This window comes from Mchenga conophoros, linkage group LG11 (genome assembly GCF_057382185.1).
Source record: "Mchenga conophoros isolate Kocher_MC1m ecotype Shallow Benthic linkage group LG11, M_conophoros_male_GT1.1, whole genome shotgun sequence".
Taxonomy (NCBI): domain Eukaryota; kingdom Metazoa; phylum Chordata; class Actinopteri; order Cichliformes; family Cichlidae; genus Mchenga; species Mchenga conophoros.
This window is the reverse complement of record NC_140536.1, coordinates 10618066-10636402: the sequence shown is the minus strand read 5'-3', so window position 1 is coordinate 10636402 and position 18337 is coordinate 10618066. Positions and strand designations below refer to the sequence as shown.

General features: G+C 41.0%; 1 protein-coding gene across 1 annotated transcript in view; it reads left to right on the top strand.

Annotated features, from left to right (window-relative positions):
• bckdhb (branched chain keto acid dehydrogenase E1 subunit beta) overlaps window positions 1-18337 on the top strand; it is a 75688-nt gene that overhangs the window by 33868 nt on the left and 23483 nt on the right. The window contains exon 9 of the mRNA XM_085290861.1: window positions 13622-13708. Within this exon, the coding sequence (XP_085146987.1) occupies window positions 13622-13708 (87 nt within the window). The remainder of the gene's footprint in view (window positions 1-13621; window positions 13709-18337) is intronic.

Below are 18337 nucleotides of genomic sequence, written 5' to 3'. Positions count from 1 at the left end.
TCCGTAGTCTCATTAGGAGCATGCTATGTAGTTTAAGTATTTTCCTTAGGCTGCAGCTAAAATCTGTCTTGAGTGCACCAACAATTTTTATATGCAGGAAAAATATAGCTGCCAGCTAATTTGAATCTTGAATATATGAGGTAAAATCACCATATCAATAATGTGTTTTTAATAATGCGTGTAAATGGAGAGGCCCATTGGTTTAGTCATTAATCAGATACATTAAATTCATTCATATATTACGCTACATTACATGAGATTCATGTCAATCTGGTTCTTTTAATATACCATCCTTTTTTCTTTTTTTTTTCTTTTTTAAATTGAAAATAATTGTAAGCCCCAATTTTCTGTCAAAGGAAAAAACCTTTCAGCTGGCTGTGTATTCAGCCACTATTGTATAATCCAAGATACATTTTGACTTTAAAGAAGTTCAAATCTAGATATATTTGGATTCACGTCTGGATCTGTTGTAGTGTCTTGGTGCCCACTTTCAGCACTCATCTCAGTGAGCAAGCAGAGCCTGCTTTTATCTGACTGTGGTCTGGAGCTGGGCCAGAGAAGGGGCAAGCAGCCTGCTGGCGATTAGCTCACAGACAAGCCGGGGCTCATGCCTCTGTTTCCCTTTCAGGCGAGGGGTTTTCTGCCAGTATCTGCTTACTGGCCCACCACAGCATCCCTAATGTCTTTGGCCCGCTGTCACACATGCACTGGAATCAATCAAACGAGAAGAAAAATGGCGCATGAAGAAAGTGGACAGAAGTTTGGGCCCCACGTTCTTATTATTGTACCCTGTGTCTATAATTACAATGTTAACACTGAGCTCTGTAGACCCAAGCAAGCAGGACTGCTACACCAGTGTTTCGGTGGTTATATCAGTGGAAAACTACTCATGCTAGTTTTTCGGTGATGGATCCAGCTCCTTCCTCGTTTTCTCCACCGACGGTGATGCTCAAAATATTGCGTAATGCAGTGGAACAGAAGAAACCAGCACTTGACTTCATAGCAGTTGTCTAATCTGATAAAATTATCCGTGTAAATCACAAAATTTGTGATTAATTTGTGGTTTACCAGACTATTCAAGGTATAGTAATCTCCCCTGGTTGTCTCCTCCAATGTCTCCCCCCCTCCACTTTCGTCTGTCTGCTACTGACCACTTTTCCAGCCTTCCTCCTGGCAGTACCGAGCATTCACATTCCACAGCTAGGCACTGGAGATTTCTCAAATTCTTCCCAGTGTCACTCACTGGAGAAATGTGGCCTTTAAATTTGGCAAATGCACATCAAGGCACATTGAAAAGTCATATACACTCACAGTCCTGAAAATTGAAAACCTTGAAAATTAGTCATAGTTGTTCTGTAGCCAGTGATTACGACAATTCAGCCCCACACACCCTCCTCCAAATTGTATTGTAACAGGTTAATTGCCTTATTGTGTTGACGGCAGATGCAAATATCCAAATCGGGTATGGGAATCGGCTGCTGAAGGAAAATGATAAATGAAGTGGCCCTTTTCATTACGAAATAAGTCCTCTAAAATCAGTCTGCACTATAAATTGGACTGCCTGTTGCTTCTTTGGGCCAGGTTGTAGGCTTTCCACTGGAGAGGACAGTTCAGTTAAGTAGCTTTGGCCTGAGGTGTGGGCAGATTGAGATCATCGAGGTCAGCCTGCAGGCCGATAACAAGACCGAGCGGAAAACGCAGAACGTCTGAAGTCACAAGGACAGAAAGACATCCAAGAGGTCTGCTCAGATACAACACACACTACTATATTGTCCTTTGCCGAGTGATTTTCCAGCTCCTTTTAAAAGTCAGCTGTAAATCATCAAGTCAGTTACATAAACCGAAACCAAAAAGTAATAATTTGTCATTAATCTTAACTGTTTTTATGTTTTGCTTTTCACATCAGCTCTCTTCTAACTATTAAATATGTTCATGTTTTTCTTTTCTTTTTTACTTTTATCTTTTCAGAACTTTTATCGGCTTTGTTAACTTTTGAAGTGTTGGCAACTTTTTTTTGACTGCACGTCATGGAGTTCAGTCAGAATTGTTATGTCCTCCGTACTGAAGCTAGAATTTTTTTTAATTTATTTTTATTTATTTATTTGTTTTTCATAGTCTGACGGCAACTTGGATTCTCAGAACGTTTTGTGGCAGGAAGCAAACTCCAAAGATAGATTTGTTTGGTTGAAACGCACGTTTTTGAGATGTGCTATTAGCCTCTTGTGCAGACAAATATACAAATCTTTGCTCCTTTTTAAAGCATTGTTACCATTTAAGCCATCCAAAGACAGAAGGATAGTTCCTTTTTGCTGAGCTATTATTGGCTGTAGACACTGTGGTGCTTGTCTTGCATTATGCTGACAGCTCATGACCCAAACTTTGAATCTCAAAGGAAAAGGAAGCTCTATAACCTGTTTTGTGTATAAATAATAAGCGTAACTTTTTTTCAAGGCTCTCGGCCAGTAGGTGGTTTTAAGCATTTTGTGTAAATTTCCACGGTTGATCTCGGTGGATTTAGCCTGTCTCTTTGTGTTGTGTGTTTTAATATAATCCCAGACTCTGACTACTTGTTGCTGCTAAAGATGATTCTTTTTGACTGTGGCTGGATGCTTGGACTTGGTGTTAGGCTATAAAACAAAGAGAGTACATTTAAGACTAATCAGCTGCCTCTTCAGTGGTATTGTGTATCTCATATAAAAGATGTCAGAACATATTAGAACATGCCTGTTCTGTGGCATGTAGTGAAGCATTGTTATATGATAACAAGATTATTTTTAAAAGAAAAAGCTGCTAAAGTTAAAAAAAGATGAAACCATTGCTGTCATGTAAATGCTACACATCTTTGAGGAAGGCTGCACGTTTGAAAAACATCTTCAGACCATTTCTGCAGTTTTTATGTCCAGTAGCAGTTGACAAAAAATTAATTCTTTCAAGAAATTGATGATGAGGCTCACATTGTCTACAACACAACAAAAAGAGAGAATAGATTTAGGGCAGATTTTTTTTTTTTTTTCTTTGTGTGTAGAGTGTTGATGTGAGCCAGATGTCATGGCCACTGAGATGCTCTTGTGCTTCTGTAGGAATGTCACTGGGACACATTAAGCCAACATCCTTTTGTGGAAGTGTGTGAAGCACTGAAGCAGGAGTTCTTCTTTTTGTTGATTAATCCTGTTTTATTTTTGCCTTGTAGCAGCTTTCAAGATTTCTGCCATCACCAGGTTTGCAGAGTATTTTTTTAATTGCTTTTTATTGTTGTCTATGTATCTGTTCAATTTTATGGAAAAAATGGAATGAGGCATCTTTCCCTCCATTATTCAGTGATGTGTCTGGAAGTTTCTTTGGTCACATTATTTGTTAAGAAGGTCTGACTCTTGATAACATTATACTCATTTAGTCCTGAAGGTATTTTGTTGTAGTAGTAGTACCAGTAGTAATTGTAGTAGTAAGTCACAAGCTAAAAGTGGCAGTTTTTATTTAGAGCACAATAAAAGTTGAATGTCTCTACTGGGCTGTTTCCTTGGCAAACTATAGTCTAACACAAACTTGCACTGCAGCATATCCTATACTGCCCCAATGAAAAAAGAAAGATTGAAACTATGATTTTTTTTTTAAACTGCTTAAAGCACATTAGTGTATGGGATACATGACAGTCTGCTTTTTAGTTGGACTTTTGGTATAAACTGTTTTGATTTAGCAGGTTTTTTTACGCTTTGATAAGAACTGGGGTGTGAAATCAAAATAATACAATTTGTTAATCATCTTATTAGCATTATTTCTCTGAAATGAGTCTCCCTCAGTACTCGGCTATTGCCATTACAAACTTTGCAGCACTGATGTCTCACAGCAAGACGGTTGTGGGTTTGAACCTTGTTGTCTGTGAAGGTTCTCAGTCATCCAGGTCATCGTAGTCAAAGGAGCTTGCAAAGAAAAGCGTCTGGACTTCTTTAAGTTACTTGAAGACGTCTCACCTCTAATCCGAGAAGCTTCTTCAGTTCTGAGGTCAAATGGTGGAGAGTCCCAGATATAAACCTAGTGGGAGTAACCCCCCACAGAGGGACAAAAGGACCCCCTGATGATCCTCTAATCGCCTGAGCCAAGGTGTGAAACTGGGTGTGGGTCACAATCAGCCAGAGTTTTGGGTGCGTTCATTGTGAAACCTGGCCCCACCTTATCATGCGAATTCCTGAGATCAGATGGCCCAGGTGAGTGGGCGTTAAGGCATCTGGGAAGGGATCTCAAAACTGGATTATAGATGGCAGAGAGTTGGTGTCGTAAACCACCGCCTCTGTTCAAAGATGGTCGCTCACAGTGGACATAGATGGCTTCTTTCACTCCTCTTTCAAACCATCTGTCCTCTCTGTCCAAAATGTGAACATTGGCATCCTCGAAAGAGTGACCTTTATCCTTAAGATGCAGATGGACAGCTGAGTCTTGTCCTGTGGAGGTGGCTCTTCTGTGTTGTGCCATGCGCTTGTGAAGTGGCTGTTTGGTCTCTCCAATGTAGAGGTCTGGGTATTCCAACAACAACCTTGTTGTTGGCTTTGATGTTTTTCTGTGGACTTTTCTCCTTGTGCATTTATGTCCGTACACTTGCATATTAGGTTCATCAGTGATTCTAAATTTACCCTATCTGTGGTTGTAAGTGTGAATGGTTCTCTGTCTTTGTGTTAACCACCATGATGGTGGTATACCAGCATATCATCTTGGATATGCTCCAGCACACGATTTAACCCTCCACACTACTATAAACGGGATAAAATGGACGGATGCTTTAAACTGCTTTAAAGGAAACCCATTTTAAAGGACAACATGCACAACACCTCTACTTACTGCAGTTAGCAGACTTTCATTTATAGTTTTTAACCCTCATCCTACCAACATATTTAACATAAATGGATTATCAAGAATAATTTCCTTAAAGAAGCAATCATAAAATTTGCACGTTTTGTAAAATTAAAATCTGTACTTTTCTGTGATACAGCTTGCAGCTATTATTGACAGTACAATCCATATTATAATTATTATTACTTTCTTCTCGGCTTGGGGCCTGCAGCGTAGGAGCATCAGTTCTCCTTCTTATGAATGACATGACTCGGGCATGCCCCAGCTGCCTCGGATAGATCTGGTGACATCAGTCCAAAGTTCTGATAACTTTAATTCTGGGAAGCTCCCCTTATAGAAGATGAATGCAGCAATTGAATCGTTCTCATTTAAAATTAATGATATGACATTTTAATTTAGAACCCATGGCAAACATTAACTGGATAAACAGCTCCATTTAGTAGTAAAATTGCATATTGGGAAATTCCCCTCGGAACCCCAAAACATTTGTATTTTTAAGAGTAGAAATGGAAAACAACAATGTGACATCATTTGGAACAAATTCTTTGACAAAGAAAAAATATTGGAATGAAAAAGGAAAAAAATCCCTCTGAGGTATGACTAAAAATATATCTCCTGGGTATAATCTGTAACTAATCATCCAATAGTCTTCAGTGTCACCACATCAGTTGTTTGGTTTATAATTTTTTTTTTTACTGATTTATTTTCCTTTTTTAAGCCTTTATTTGACAGCGCAGCGCAGAAAGTAGACAGGAAAGCAGGAAGAGAGTGGCATGCACATCCAGGGCCAACTCAAACCCGGGTCCCTGCAGTGGCCTTTGATACATGGGTTGCCCGCTCAACAAGGAGATGTGTAGCAGTGCCCCTGGTCTACTACACAGCACAGAAGATTTGCATTAAAACATTATAGAGCCCAAAGTTATGCTTTCAAAGTGCTTGTTTTGTCCCAACATTTCCATCCCAATTTGTAATATTGTAAAAACAGAGAAGTGTACTACATCCTTGTGTTGGAGAAGCTCCAATCTGAGAGCATTTGTGGTCTTGGCTCGAAACAGATTGGTTCCCTTTCCAGGTTACTTTTCTTTCAAAAGATTCTTGACTAATCACTTTTAATAAAATAGTTGTTGTATGAGCCTTGACAGACCCAAGCATTGTGAGCTTTGAACTGGTAGTGTTTATATCCTTTGGGGCCACATTATGCTTCACTGTTTGGTACCATTGTTCTGTCCACCACCTGCAGTATCGGTTGTAGTCTTAATGCCGAACAAGCTGCCTTGTGTAGTGTTGTCACTGCAGACTACAGCGTTGTCCTGGCTCTGACTTTGTGTTAAACATGCTTTCCTGCCCAAGTCAAAAATTCCAGCCAGTTTGTCTCAAACTCTATATAATTTCAGTTTATACAGGTTATCCTGCTGAGAAAGAACCCTACTTACAAGACGTTGTTGAGATGTTACATCCACAGAAAACCACCCCTGTGTTATGTTATACATTACTTTATAGGGCTCTTAAAAATGGTTGATTGATTTTTTTACTACCATACTGTCTGCTTATACATGCGTCAGCCTGTGGGATGCTCACAGAGAGCTGTCATCAAGTTGAAGTGTGCGCAGTCATGTGAGTGTGTGTGTGTGTGTGTGTGAACACTGACACACACAGTCAGCGGTACAGCGTGGTTACAGGGCAGAAAGGTAGAGTGAGTATGTGTGTCTGTGTGTGCACGTCAGGGAGTAATTGAGTTGAATTGGTTTTAATGGGTCTTTATGGGATGTTTGGAGTTATTTCTGTCTGAGGTCTCCTCTGGCGTCCTGGCTCCTCTGAAGGATGGCTTGGCCCTCTGCCCAGCATCGAGGCAGTTCTACACGTTCTCCTCTGTTGTTTCGTTGTTGCGCTCCCTCGCCCTCTCTCTTTCTTCCTCTCTTCTTCTCCCCTGGTGCTCACTTTCCCTCTCTCGGTCATCACAGAGAGCAAGTGATTTTGCGGCACCAGAAAGCGAACGAGTGTTTGTGTTTTCCTCCCGCCCTGCCTCCCCCTCAGAGTTGCGATTTTTAACGGTGGCCCCCTTTTCGCCGAGCACTCACCCCTCTCCGCTAATCGCTGAGCGCCACTTTAAAGGCCCCAGCGAGCAGTCGAGCCTCGTCCCGACTCTCATTTGTCACAGAGATCACATGGTGGCGCATGAGTTAGGACCCTGTGGTGGCGGCGCAATTACAGGGTCGGCGGAAGGGAGCAAAGCCAGCGGATCCAGTGGCAAGGACGACTCCTCGGTGGCGGCACTGAACTAAACTTTCTGTTCCTGTCTTTTTGATGGACGGCCTGAGGAAAGAGGAGGCACATTATATGGGAAGACGGGGAGTTACTTATAGTGTGTGTGTGTGTGTGTGTGTGTGTGTGTGTGTGTGTGTGTGTGTGTGTGTGTGTGTGTGTGTGTGTGTAGGCATACAGTGAAAGCACAGCACATTTTGTTTTTGTCATCGCCACTCTTTTTAAATTATTCTCAGCCAATTTAGTGGCGCAAAAAAAAATAAAGATCCAACAAATAAGTGTTGGCAACGACTTCTGGAAACATTCTCACATGTGTTTTGAGAACTTTGAAGGCACATTATGTGATTCTGCACCAGTCAAACCACATCCCAGTTTAGCTCCAAGTATGGACTGTTTTTATTCACTTCTGCCTGAACACTCTCCTTTTAGAATGAGTTACTGCTCTGTGATAACTACATACTGTATAAATATGCTACTGTCTTTTTAGATGTCTTCTTTCTGCTTAATGTAAATGTAAATGAATCAAATCTCATTAAGTAGTGTGTGGTACATAATTTATAATTATGTGTGTGTATTTGTTCACGTCTTTGTGGCCCCCACCGTGTGTGTGTGTGTGTGTGTGTATGTATGTCTCTGTGTGTGTTTGAGTTTATGTGCCATGGGAGAGTGACAGTTCTGACCTTAGCCTCTGAGGCCATGCCAGGTCATTGGCCGCCAGCCTCAGAGTGGTGAGGCCACATACTGGGGTGAGCGCTGCGACTGAGAAAACAGGCTTCATGAAAACAGAGTAGGATAAATAGATGGTTTGAAGGCTGGATCGTGGGAGGAATGAAGAAAAAAAAAAAGATGGGTGACGAGAATGAGACAGACCGACCACAGTACAGAGGAGCAAGAGTCAGGAAGGAGCCTGGTGGAGGAAAAGGCAAATCCTTGTAGCGAGGATGGAGAAAATGCTGAAGATGGGCTCCATGCTGCTCATTAGGTTTGGGTGTGTATGGGAATGGCAGCAAACATGACATTTCCTCTGCAGCCAGCGGAACGACTCCGGCATCAAATAACAGCCCTGCTGCACAATGAGTAGTAAAGCTGTAGCCACCAGAGCTGTCGCCCAGCCCAACTACCACCAGCCACCATGAGCCAGGAGCCTTCACTTTGACTCAGGGCCAGGGCAGGGAGCAGGATGTAACAAACAAGCTTCATACAGATTTGAGACTCTGGCTTGGTAGCAGCATCAAGCATCCAGTTAACTAGACAGGGATACCTGAGCACTGCATTTATTTATTTATTTAATTATTTTATTTTTTATTTTATTTTTTCCAAATTGAGTCTTTAACCTAAAGGGAAACTACTGTCAGTGACCAAGCTGGCACTTAAATCAAGCATGGCCCTGGGTGTGTATCCTTGTTTGGACATGTAATTATTGTCTGGGAAAATTCTCATAGTAAATGACAAGTTTACTGATTTATAGCACAACTTAAAGTTTGTTGGTTTTTCTCAGAAGCCAGACTGTTTAAGGACAGATTCAGAGTTTAATCAGTCCGAGAATGTTGTGCAATAGAACAAATTAAAGATGAAGCAGATCAACATTTTTAAAAAGACTAATACATTAAAACCACTGCACATAATCATTTGAATGTATTCCATTTGTTGTTGTTTTTTCATCATTCACCACCCTATAAAATAGATTTTCACAATTAAGTTTTGTTTTGAATGCACTCTTCTTCACCAGAACAAGATCTCCTCTAAACACAAATGTGCTTAAAACAACAGGTTTAAGAACATTTTCGGTCTCCGTTCCGAACTCATGTTTTCAACTTGCCTTTTCTCACTTCCACTCTCATCCTCCCAATTAATATTGCTGCAGTCTTCTGTTCTTCTGCTTTTATTTTGGTAAGTAAAGGCTCTTTGATTCAGTAGATATGAGCCGCAGAGTAATAAACCCATCAGGCACGTGTCCATGATGTAATCATAACAAAGGGATCCCCCTGCCAGAATGTCTTCCTGAGGTTATATTGAAAGATTCATGACATGTTTAACAGTCTTTTGCACACTGAAGACATATAATTTCTTGCATTGGACACATCTAACTGGTCATCTTCTTACAGTGTCTGATGTATTTCCCCTGGCTCCACAGCTGTCTTGAAAGTAGCAGCTTTGCTCCCAGTTTTACCGACATGGAAGGTGGCTGTTATGGGCAAATAAGAGGACAGGACGAGTTTAGAGAAAAGGGTCAAACCGCATGATGAGAGCGCATGGTTCTGTCTCCTGAAAGCCCTTCCAGCAACCGGAAGCAACCAAGTTAAAGGCCACAGCCACAATTACTGTGTTGGTGCGCTGCAACAGGGTCCTGTCAGAGATGTAAAAAAAACAACTGAGTTTGTGTGTGTGTCCTCCTTTTTTATTTTATTTTAAATGTAATGTAATTGAACCTCTGGTGGTGAGGTGAGGTGAATGACTCTGACAGCTGAGGTGTAAATCCAGCCATGGATAGGCTGGAATAAGACTACCAAACCAATTACATTTGGCCTTCTGTAGATGCTGAATAGAGTATATTGAAAGACAGAGGGGAAAATTTGTTAATAGTAGGTCCTTATAGACATGAATAAAATGGTTCTTGTGTTTTATTTTTCCTTCTTTAACAGACGTTGGTGGATGACTGGTTGGGCTATCTTTGTCCCAGATTGAAATGTATATAATGGATTATCTTAAAATCTTGTCCATGGTCCCCCGAGGATAAATCCTGAGGACTGGAAACTAAGTTTGAACTTGACTATGTTTTAGTCACTAACAGGGTGGCTCAAGGGATGTTGTCAGTCTAAAAGACACGTCTGTGTCCAGACTGGAAAAAAATCATAAAGGGAGCAGGTCACTGTTAAATTTCGTACGGATGATGTGATCGTCTGTTTTTTTTCTCCACTGACACAGTGAAGGTGGTTTAGATTCAAATCTATAGACTGTTATTAAATGGAGTAATTCCTAAAAGACTTTGGTGATTCCCTTTCTTTTTCTGTAGCAAAATTATCCATTTTGTTTGACCTGGAATTGGTTTACTACCAAAGTACTTGTAAAACTAATGACATTCCCAGCATGGGCTGCTTGTGTTTTCTCCTACACGTTTCTTTTGCCAGTACAGTAAAATGCAAGAGTAAGACAACAGGAAGCCTTTTACTGCCACCCTTGCTCTGCACCAAATGAAACAACTTAAATACAGCAAATGCAAAGCCAAGTCTCATATTCAGGAACTAACCCAAGGCAAGGTTGCAGTTTGAACAAGATATAGCCTGATCATATCCAGCATAGGCATGTATCAATTCAAACTCATACATCAGTCAGTCAATGCAGTCAGCAACAGGGTACCAAAACGTTTCTTGGTTTTAATCTGTCGGTGCAGCTTTGACTGTTTCTCTTAAATGCAGTAACTTCAACCCATCTTATAAATTGCATTAACTACTGTAGCAGCACACCGGCTGCCACTTAGCTGCCCCAGACATTACTGCATTTTGCCATTTTCCAAACATATTGTCATATTGTGCGCTGGCATCCAGCACAGCTTCTAAAGTAGCTCTAACTAACTTAGCTTATGCCAGCTAGCTGACACACTGCCAGTAACTGTCTCTGTGCATTTAAGCTGCATGGGTTTTGCACAAGTCTATTAAATAGGTCACAAGTTTTTTTGTTTTTTTTTCCCTGAGCCTCTAGTGTCTGAAATTCTATCCCACGATATTGTATAAACAGTGGCAGGCTCCTTTTGTGTCATAAGCATCTGAAGAATGCACTGGTGCAGCGAGTACTATGAGGGGTGTTCCCTCGGGGACATGGCCCACAAGAGGGGATCGATCAAGGCGATGCTGGCGTCACAGTGTAAATTGGAACTTATGTTAGCATTGTCTTCGTGGGTGTGTGTTTGCATAAGCTGAGCAATGGGTTCACCATCGGGGCGGGGAAAAAGATTGGACAGCGGCTCTGTTTATTCACCAGACCTGGATGAGTCATTTCGCCAAGGCAATGCTGACAGCAACATGTCACATCAAGACATCGCCCAGCTCTCAGCTCCTCGCTTGATTCCTCCTTCTAGTGTAGATCGCCAACTGTTGTTATTGTCTTCCAGTGCTGTTATTAACTTCCACATTCCTGAGCATAGTGTCATATCATCAGTGAATTTTGCACACTGAACTCATTTACCTCAGCTGGTTATGGATTGCTAAAAACAGCACTCAGCCTCAGTGAATTGACTTGAAATTAGGTTTCTACTGTGTTAAGTTTAACTTCTATAAGCCCAGCCTGCAACACAATATTTCCAGTGTACCCTGTGGCATGTTGACATTAGTGACACAGCCCTGACTCATTTAGCCTCCAATAAGTGAGTGATAGTGGCACAAGTTTGCCACGGTTATTTAGTCCTTCACAGCCAAAACCCCGGACCTCAGCAATGTAAACATTGCCTCTGTGCGCGTATGTGAATCCCAGGCTTAACTTACAGTGCCGTATGGACATGTGATGCTTATTTTCAGCAGGTTATTTGGTTACAACGGCTGTTTGGTTTGTGGTTTTTAAGGATGGAAAAGTATGTGATGTTCTCCCAGCCATGCCTAAATGAAGAGCGTATTGTGCGGTACAGTTATTTCAGTGGAAAACAAATGCACAGAGCCCATGAGTGGAAACGCTGGTCATATACACTGCTCAAAAGCACTAAAGGAACACTTTGAAAAAACATCAGATCTTAGTGTTGGGAGCAAAAAAATCATGCTAAATATCTATACTGATACGGACTGGGTAATGTGTTAAGAATGAAAGCTTGCCACATCATTGGTTGATCAATTACATTTCTATCAATCAACAGTGCTAAATTCAACGACACCCCAAAAATCAAAGTGAAAAGATGACACAGGAGGTCAGTCTTTTTTGCCAAAATTTAATTGCAGGATCTCCAACTGGTACTCAGAAGTTTGTAAGGCCCCCCACATGCTTGTATGCATGCCTGACAATGTTGTAGGTGCAACCTAGCAGCGAAACATAATGTTCCAGAGGTGTGCCGTTAGATTTAGTTCAGTGGAGTTCAGGGGCCAGTCAATGGTATCAGTTCCTTCATCCTTCAGGAACTGCCTGCATACTCCTAACATGAGGCCGGGCATTGTGGTGCACTAGTGAGAAATCGGGACCCATGGCACCAGAGTAGGGTGTGACAATAAGTTCAAATATTTCATCTCAACACCTAATGATTGTCAGGGTGCAGTTTTCTGTGCATTGCTCTATGGATATGCCTCCCCAGATCATCACTGACCCAGCACCAAATCAGTCTTGCTGAATGGTCTTACAGGCAGTACATCTGTCACATGTGCTCAGAGTGAACCTGCTTTTATATGTGAGAGCATGGGGCACCAGTGGTGGCGCTGCCAGTTCTGGTATTTTATTGCAAATGCCAATCGAGCTGCACAGTAAGGACAGGGCCCACATTGACACCACTGTCCTGCTATAGATCATTTTGTATTTCTGGCAGTGCTCATCCTGTACCTCCTTGCAGAAAGGAGCAGATACCGCTCCTGCTGATGGGTTCAGGACCTTCCTCGGCCCTGTCCAGCTCTCCTAGAGTAACTGCCCGTCTCCTGGAATCTCCTCCATGCTCTTGAGATTGTGTGTCTTAACACCAAAGCAGCTGAAACTGAATAATAGCCCCCTCTGCTACTTCACTGACCAGATCAATATCCCACAAGTTGAATTGACTTGATAATATACTATTATTAAAAAGTGTTCAAATTTTTTTGATTACTCTTCTTGTAACTCCATGAAAGTTGCACATCTTAAAACAATGCTGGCAAAAAATATGCTCAACACTGGTATCAGATGTGTTTTTCTTAACTTTATTGATGGAAACAAACTGGTGAGGGTAAAAGAAAAGGCTTGCTGAAGTTGCAGAGAACAGACATAGCTTTGGTCTGGACAAGTGGCAAGTGGATAAGATTATAGTATAGTACTGGTTTTATGTTGTGGTAGATAACGGGTGGAGCAGAGGCATCCTTGTGCAGTAATGTCAGGTTTCAGAAAACCCAAATGCAAATGCCTGGGAGGCTGAGACCTCTAATGTCCATGATTGTCCCATTGGCCCAGTGTACCAGCCTAAATCAGCCCTCCAGCTCGTACGGTTGTGTCATATCCATTTTATAAATGCACTCACACACATGCACAGTGAGGGAAGGAAGCAGATATAGCTGACCACAGCAGGCCGCATGTGAATCGTTCTGACTCTGTAACACCAGTCTCCCTGCCCACATACAGCTGAAGGAGTAGCACCTCCAGTAGTTAAGCTTTCACCTCTACACAGTGTCTCACACATCCAAAAATCACACAGTTATTAAACTGCCTGCATGAGTTTAACTCTTCATTTAGTGTTGTAGATTTTCGATGGAACTTTTCATTTTGGAAGTGTTCTCAGTCATAATCCTACATATCTGCCATCTATAAGGCTTGTTCAAGTTTAGAGATGGCTCACTGATTTATTTATGTGTTTTTTGTTTTTCAGTCGGTGGTCAAAACAGGACGCTTGCTTATCAGTCATGAGGCACCGGTAACAGGAGGCTTTGCTTCTGAAATCAGCTCTACAGTACAGGTGAGTGGAGGCCATGAGTGTATGCATTCATGCATGTCACTGATTGTGTGTCCATGCTGATAGTGTGCTATAGTTGACTTTTATTTGACAATCTGTCTCCCAGGGGTAGATATAAAACTCCTAAAAACTTCTAACTGATTTCCCCAGAGCTGTGGTTTTGAAAACTGAGAGGCCTGCCTCCGAGCTGGGTTTACAGTAGAGCTGAGAAGAGGCACCGATCTTTGCACCATGAAGCAAAGATTATGAGTAAGGTCAAAGGAGAGGTGCTTGCCAGCTAATCTGGCTGCTAACCAGCACGCTCAGCAGCTGGAGCTGCAGCAGTGGCTTTGACACACAGCTCACAGAGGCAATCAATTAAGGCACTTTAGAAACCTCTAGTGCTTCACCACTGCAGTTTGCATCAGAAATGATATTCCTTCTATGAGTCAACAGAAACGCAGACATATTCTCTAGCCCGAGTGAAAATTAATCTCCATAAAATAGCTTAGAATGGATAAAGAGACATTTCCTATGTCAAAGAGATTCACTGATAAATGTGGACTGCTAATAGTTGACTCTGTATTTCTAGAGGAACTATGCTGCCAGTCATTGTGCGGTAAAATATAATCATGGTTGGCTTGAATGTTGAATGTGCAGTTGTGTTGATGTGATTTCCCGAAAAATGAGCATATATAGAATTAATTCAAAATCAATTTTGTCAGATGTGCATAAATATATCTTATACTTTATAGTGCCAATGGCAGTATGATTTTTTTTTTTTTTTTTAACTTATAAACCACTATAACATACACCAGAAAAATTGCTCCACCAACCTGGCTAGGAGAGATTCGTGAACTACACACTAGGGCTGCTCAATTAATCGAATTTTAATCACGATTACGATCTGGGCTTTCAACGATAATTAAAAATGACTGAGCCGATTATTAGCCCCTCCCTCATTTATCCGCGACACCTTAAAGGCCGTCTGTGAAAATATTGTCGGGCATAAACCGGTCCGTGGCGCAAAAAAGGTTGGAGACCGCTGATTAAGAGGACCCGAGGGAAGCTCGGAAAGCTAAGCAGAAGTTATTTGGAGAGTGACTGCCGTTGGTTGAAAAGAGAGTTTAAAAAAAAACAAAACTTCAGTGGTGTTGCACACCATTTTATATTATTTTTTTAAAGTTATTGTTAACCCTTTAAAGCCGGTCAGAGCAGCACGCTCCGTTTTGCGTAACTATTTTTAAATCCCTGTAGAATCTGAACCGTGTAAGCTAGCGCAATAATTTGTTTTGCATATGAAACCGGAGGAGTTGTACTTACATCTGATGCCATCAGCTTGTCCTCGGTCACGGTTTCGTTCCACATATAGCTTTGCAAAAATTGCATAAAAAGCGCTTGCAGGAACAAAAACATAATATTCCAGAAACACGCTTTGCCGTTACTATCAGCTGTTCGTAACACTTCCCACAGTAAAATGATGCACATGCTGTTTTCTTTGCAAATTTGCATCATAGGATTGTTTTTTGTTTTTCCTGCAGTATATAAAAATTGCTGTATCTCCAAAATAAAACTATGAAGACACTCAAAATAAATTTCCTGTGGTGGGAAACTATTTTTTTCCAACTTTATTGTATTTAAAGTTTTGAGGGATAAACCTCTTAAATTTCTCCAAGTAGAAATATATGTAAACAAAACAAAAGCGATTTTCAATTTTTTTTGTAGTTTATTGCACTTTTTTGCAATTTATGTAATTACTATGGACTTAATGCATACATATTATTAAAATATGGGCTATAACAGTTGTATTGATGTATAGCAACTTGAAATGCTCCCACAAATGGCACTACAGCATGTAAAAAAATAATAATAATATAAGCTCTGGTGGACTTGGTTCTATGGTAGGTCTTAAAGGGTTAAATACTACTACACACCCAGGCATGGTTTCAAGAGAGGTACACTCTTGGCTCAATCTTCAAACTGATCAATCACACACTCTGTGTTTATATATCACTTTTTATTTGATTATTAGTTATTAATCTCTGGCACTCTTCCACAGTGTGTCTTTGTCCTGTCTTCCTCCCCTCACCTAAAGATTGTGCCATTGTATTAACACACCTGAATGTTCCAGACTACCAAAACGTTATAGAGGTGGTCACACTTGCTGATCTTCACTTAGTCAAATTAATTTGGTCAGCTATTTGCATTCGTAATTCTTATAAAACACTTTAAATGCTAACTAGTGTTAGTGTTTGTCCTCTCTTCCTACCCAGCCATGTGCCACATGGCCACCCCTCCCTGAGCCTAGTTCTGCCAGAGGTTTCTTCCTGTTAAAAGGGAGGTTTTCCTTCCCACTGTCACCAAATCTTGCTCATCGGGGAGTAGTTTGATTGTTGGGGTTTTCTCTCTAGTATTGTTGGGTCTTTACCTGATAATATAAAGCTATAGTTCTTGTAATTTGGTACTATATAAATAACTTTCAACTGATTTCACTGAAGCTTGATTCATATATCCACCCCTACTCCAAAAAAGTTCCAGACTTTTAAAGATATCCTCAGGGATCCCATGTGGATCCTCCAGCAAACAGAGCTAACTGATTACTTAAAATTCCTGATATTGTGGGATTTCACAAAATAATAAAGCAAACTTCCAGCTCTGGCATATAGTCAGCTCATTTGGAACTTTCTTCTGTCAGTGTCACAAGTGATTCAGTTGCTTCAGTAACATTTAATGCGTCTTTTAAAATCTAGCCCACAGCTAACTCACAGACTGAGCGGCATGATTATATTTCTTGCTGGCATCCACTTTAGTACTATATCAACTACAGTTCCCAAACTTGGAGCATTATCAGCTTAGATAGCAGTAGAAACGTAGGAGTAACATGGGCAGAATCTATTAATATTAACTTTTTGTTTGACATTGTTTGGTTCTCCTTAAGTATATTGGAATTTCCATTTTTTTGCTTGGAACCTGTGGGCATACAGGCCAAGACATCAAACCGTTCAATCAAATTTTAATAAACACTGTTCACTGAACATATAAATTAACCACTGATATGACATGATAGCATATACAACATTTTTAACCTGATTTCTAATTTGGCCCATCTCCCATTTCATGTTCTCAGGTATGCCCAGACAGCTTCCAGCACAGCTGCTGTTCTAACTACTTGCACTGGTGCCCTTTGTGGGCTGTTTCCTGGAACATTATCACGCCTCCTATTAGGGCTGCACGATTTTGCATAAAATGAGAATCACAATTTTTTTGGCTTAGAATTGAGATCACGATTCTCTCACGATTTTCTTTTCCAGTATAAATATTTATTGCACTTATTAACTGCACATCAACTTCGTAACAGTTGAGACTGAACATAAAAACAATAAATAAACATAAAAACAACAAATGTCTCACGTTTTGTTGTTGCCGCAAAATGTTGTACTGCTTGAAATTCCGTCTCCACCGTTGCTCGACACTGCATGTATAGAGCAGGTAGTGCAACAATAGAAAAATAGTTGCGGGACGGCACTGTGTAGCGTTTGTCTAGGGTGTTGATCATTTTCCTAAATCCCTCGTTTTGCACAGTGTTGATGGGAGCCATATCTTTGGTCAGGTGATAAGTGATAGCCTCCGTAATTTCTTTGTGCCTGCGGGAGTTTGACGTGTATAGGGAAGCGCTGTATAAGGTTCCCGTTATTGATGTTTGGGTGGTTGACCGGGACGGATTTTCTCCTGTCACTTTCTCGTCATCCCTGACGTGCTCTCTGTTGTTTTTTCCCTGATAATTTTAGCATCACACGGCACAGCTTCTGTGTCACGTGGTATAAGGCTCCGCCCTTGTCATTTGTTGAGCAGGAAGAGTGAGCGCTTGTTTTCATGCAGATTACGTCCCGGATCAAAATGCGGTACAATCGTCGTCGTCTTTTTTTTTTCTCTCTTTTTTTTTTTTTTTAAATCGTTGTCATTTGGAAATGAGATCGCACATAAGTATGTATCGAGATCGCAATTTTCTAACGATTAATCGTGCAGCCCTACCTCCTATACAGTAATAACAATTTTAGCACAAGAGTGTAAACAAAATAGACTAAAACTCAGCAAAAATACTGTTAGCTGCACAGATAATATGATGCTACTCATCTAAGGGTTGTGAATCCAGCTGAGCTGTCTGCTCGTATTGGATTTCTGAAATATTGCTTGCTGCTGGTAATGCAAAAGGTCTGCACACCGTAACCACAACATGCCAGAGACAGTCGATGCCAAATTCTGAGCTAAGTACGATGCATGACTAAATGAAAAGCCCTCCCTTTCCCTTCATCCTAATTGCATCTACTCTTGTGTTCTGGGGTAATTATCTTCAGTGTGTGGGGTGTTTTCTCTCTCTGAGACACTCACTGTAGCAGCGACTAGCACTCCCATCTAGATGAGCAATTAGTGTCTTAACAAATGACACATCTCCCCTTTTATGACCACCTCCTCAAAAGTCATCAGCCTAATTGTATGCATGACACACTATGCATTACCTGGAGCAGTTTCCTTGTTAATGCTCGTGAGTTGGAGCTGTCAAATGAAAAAATCGATCCCATGCTCATTTACTGTCAGTCAGATGTTGCCTTCTCCCCCTCCCCTGTTTGCTAGGGCTTAAATGGCCAGTGAGTC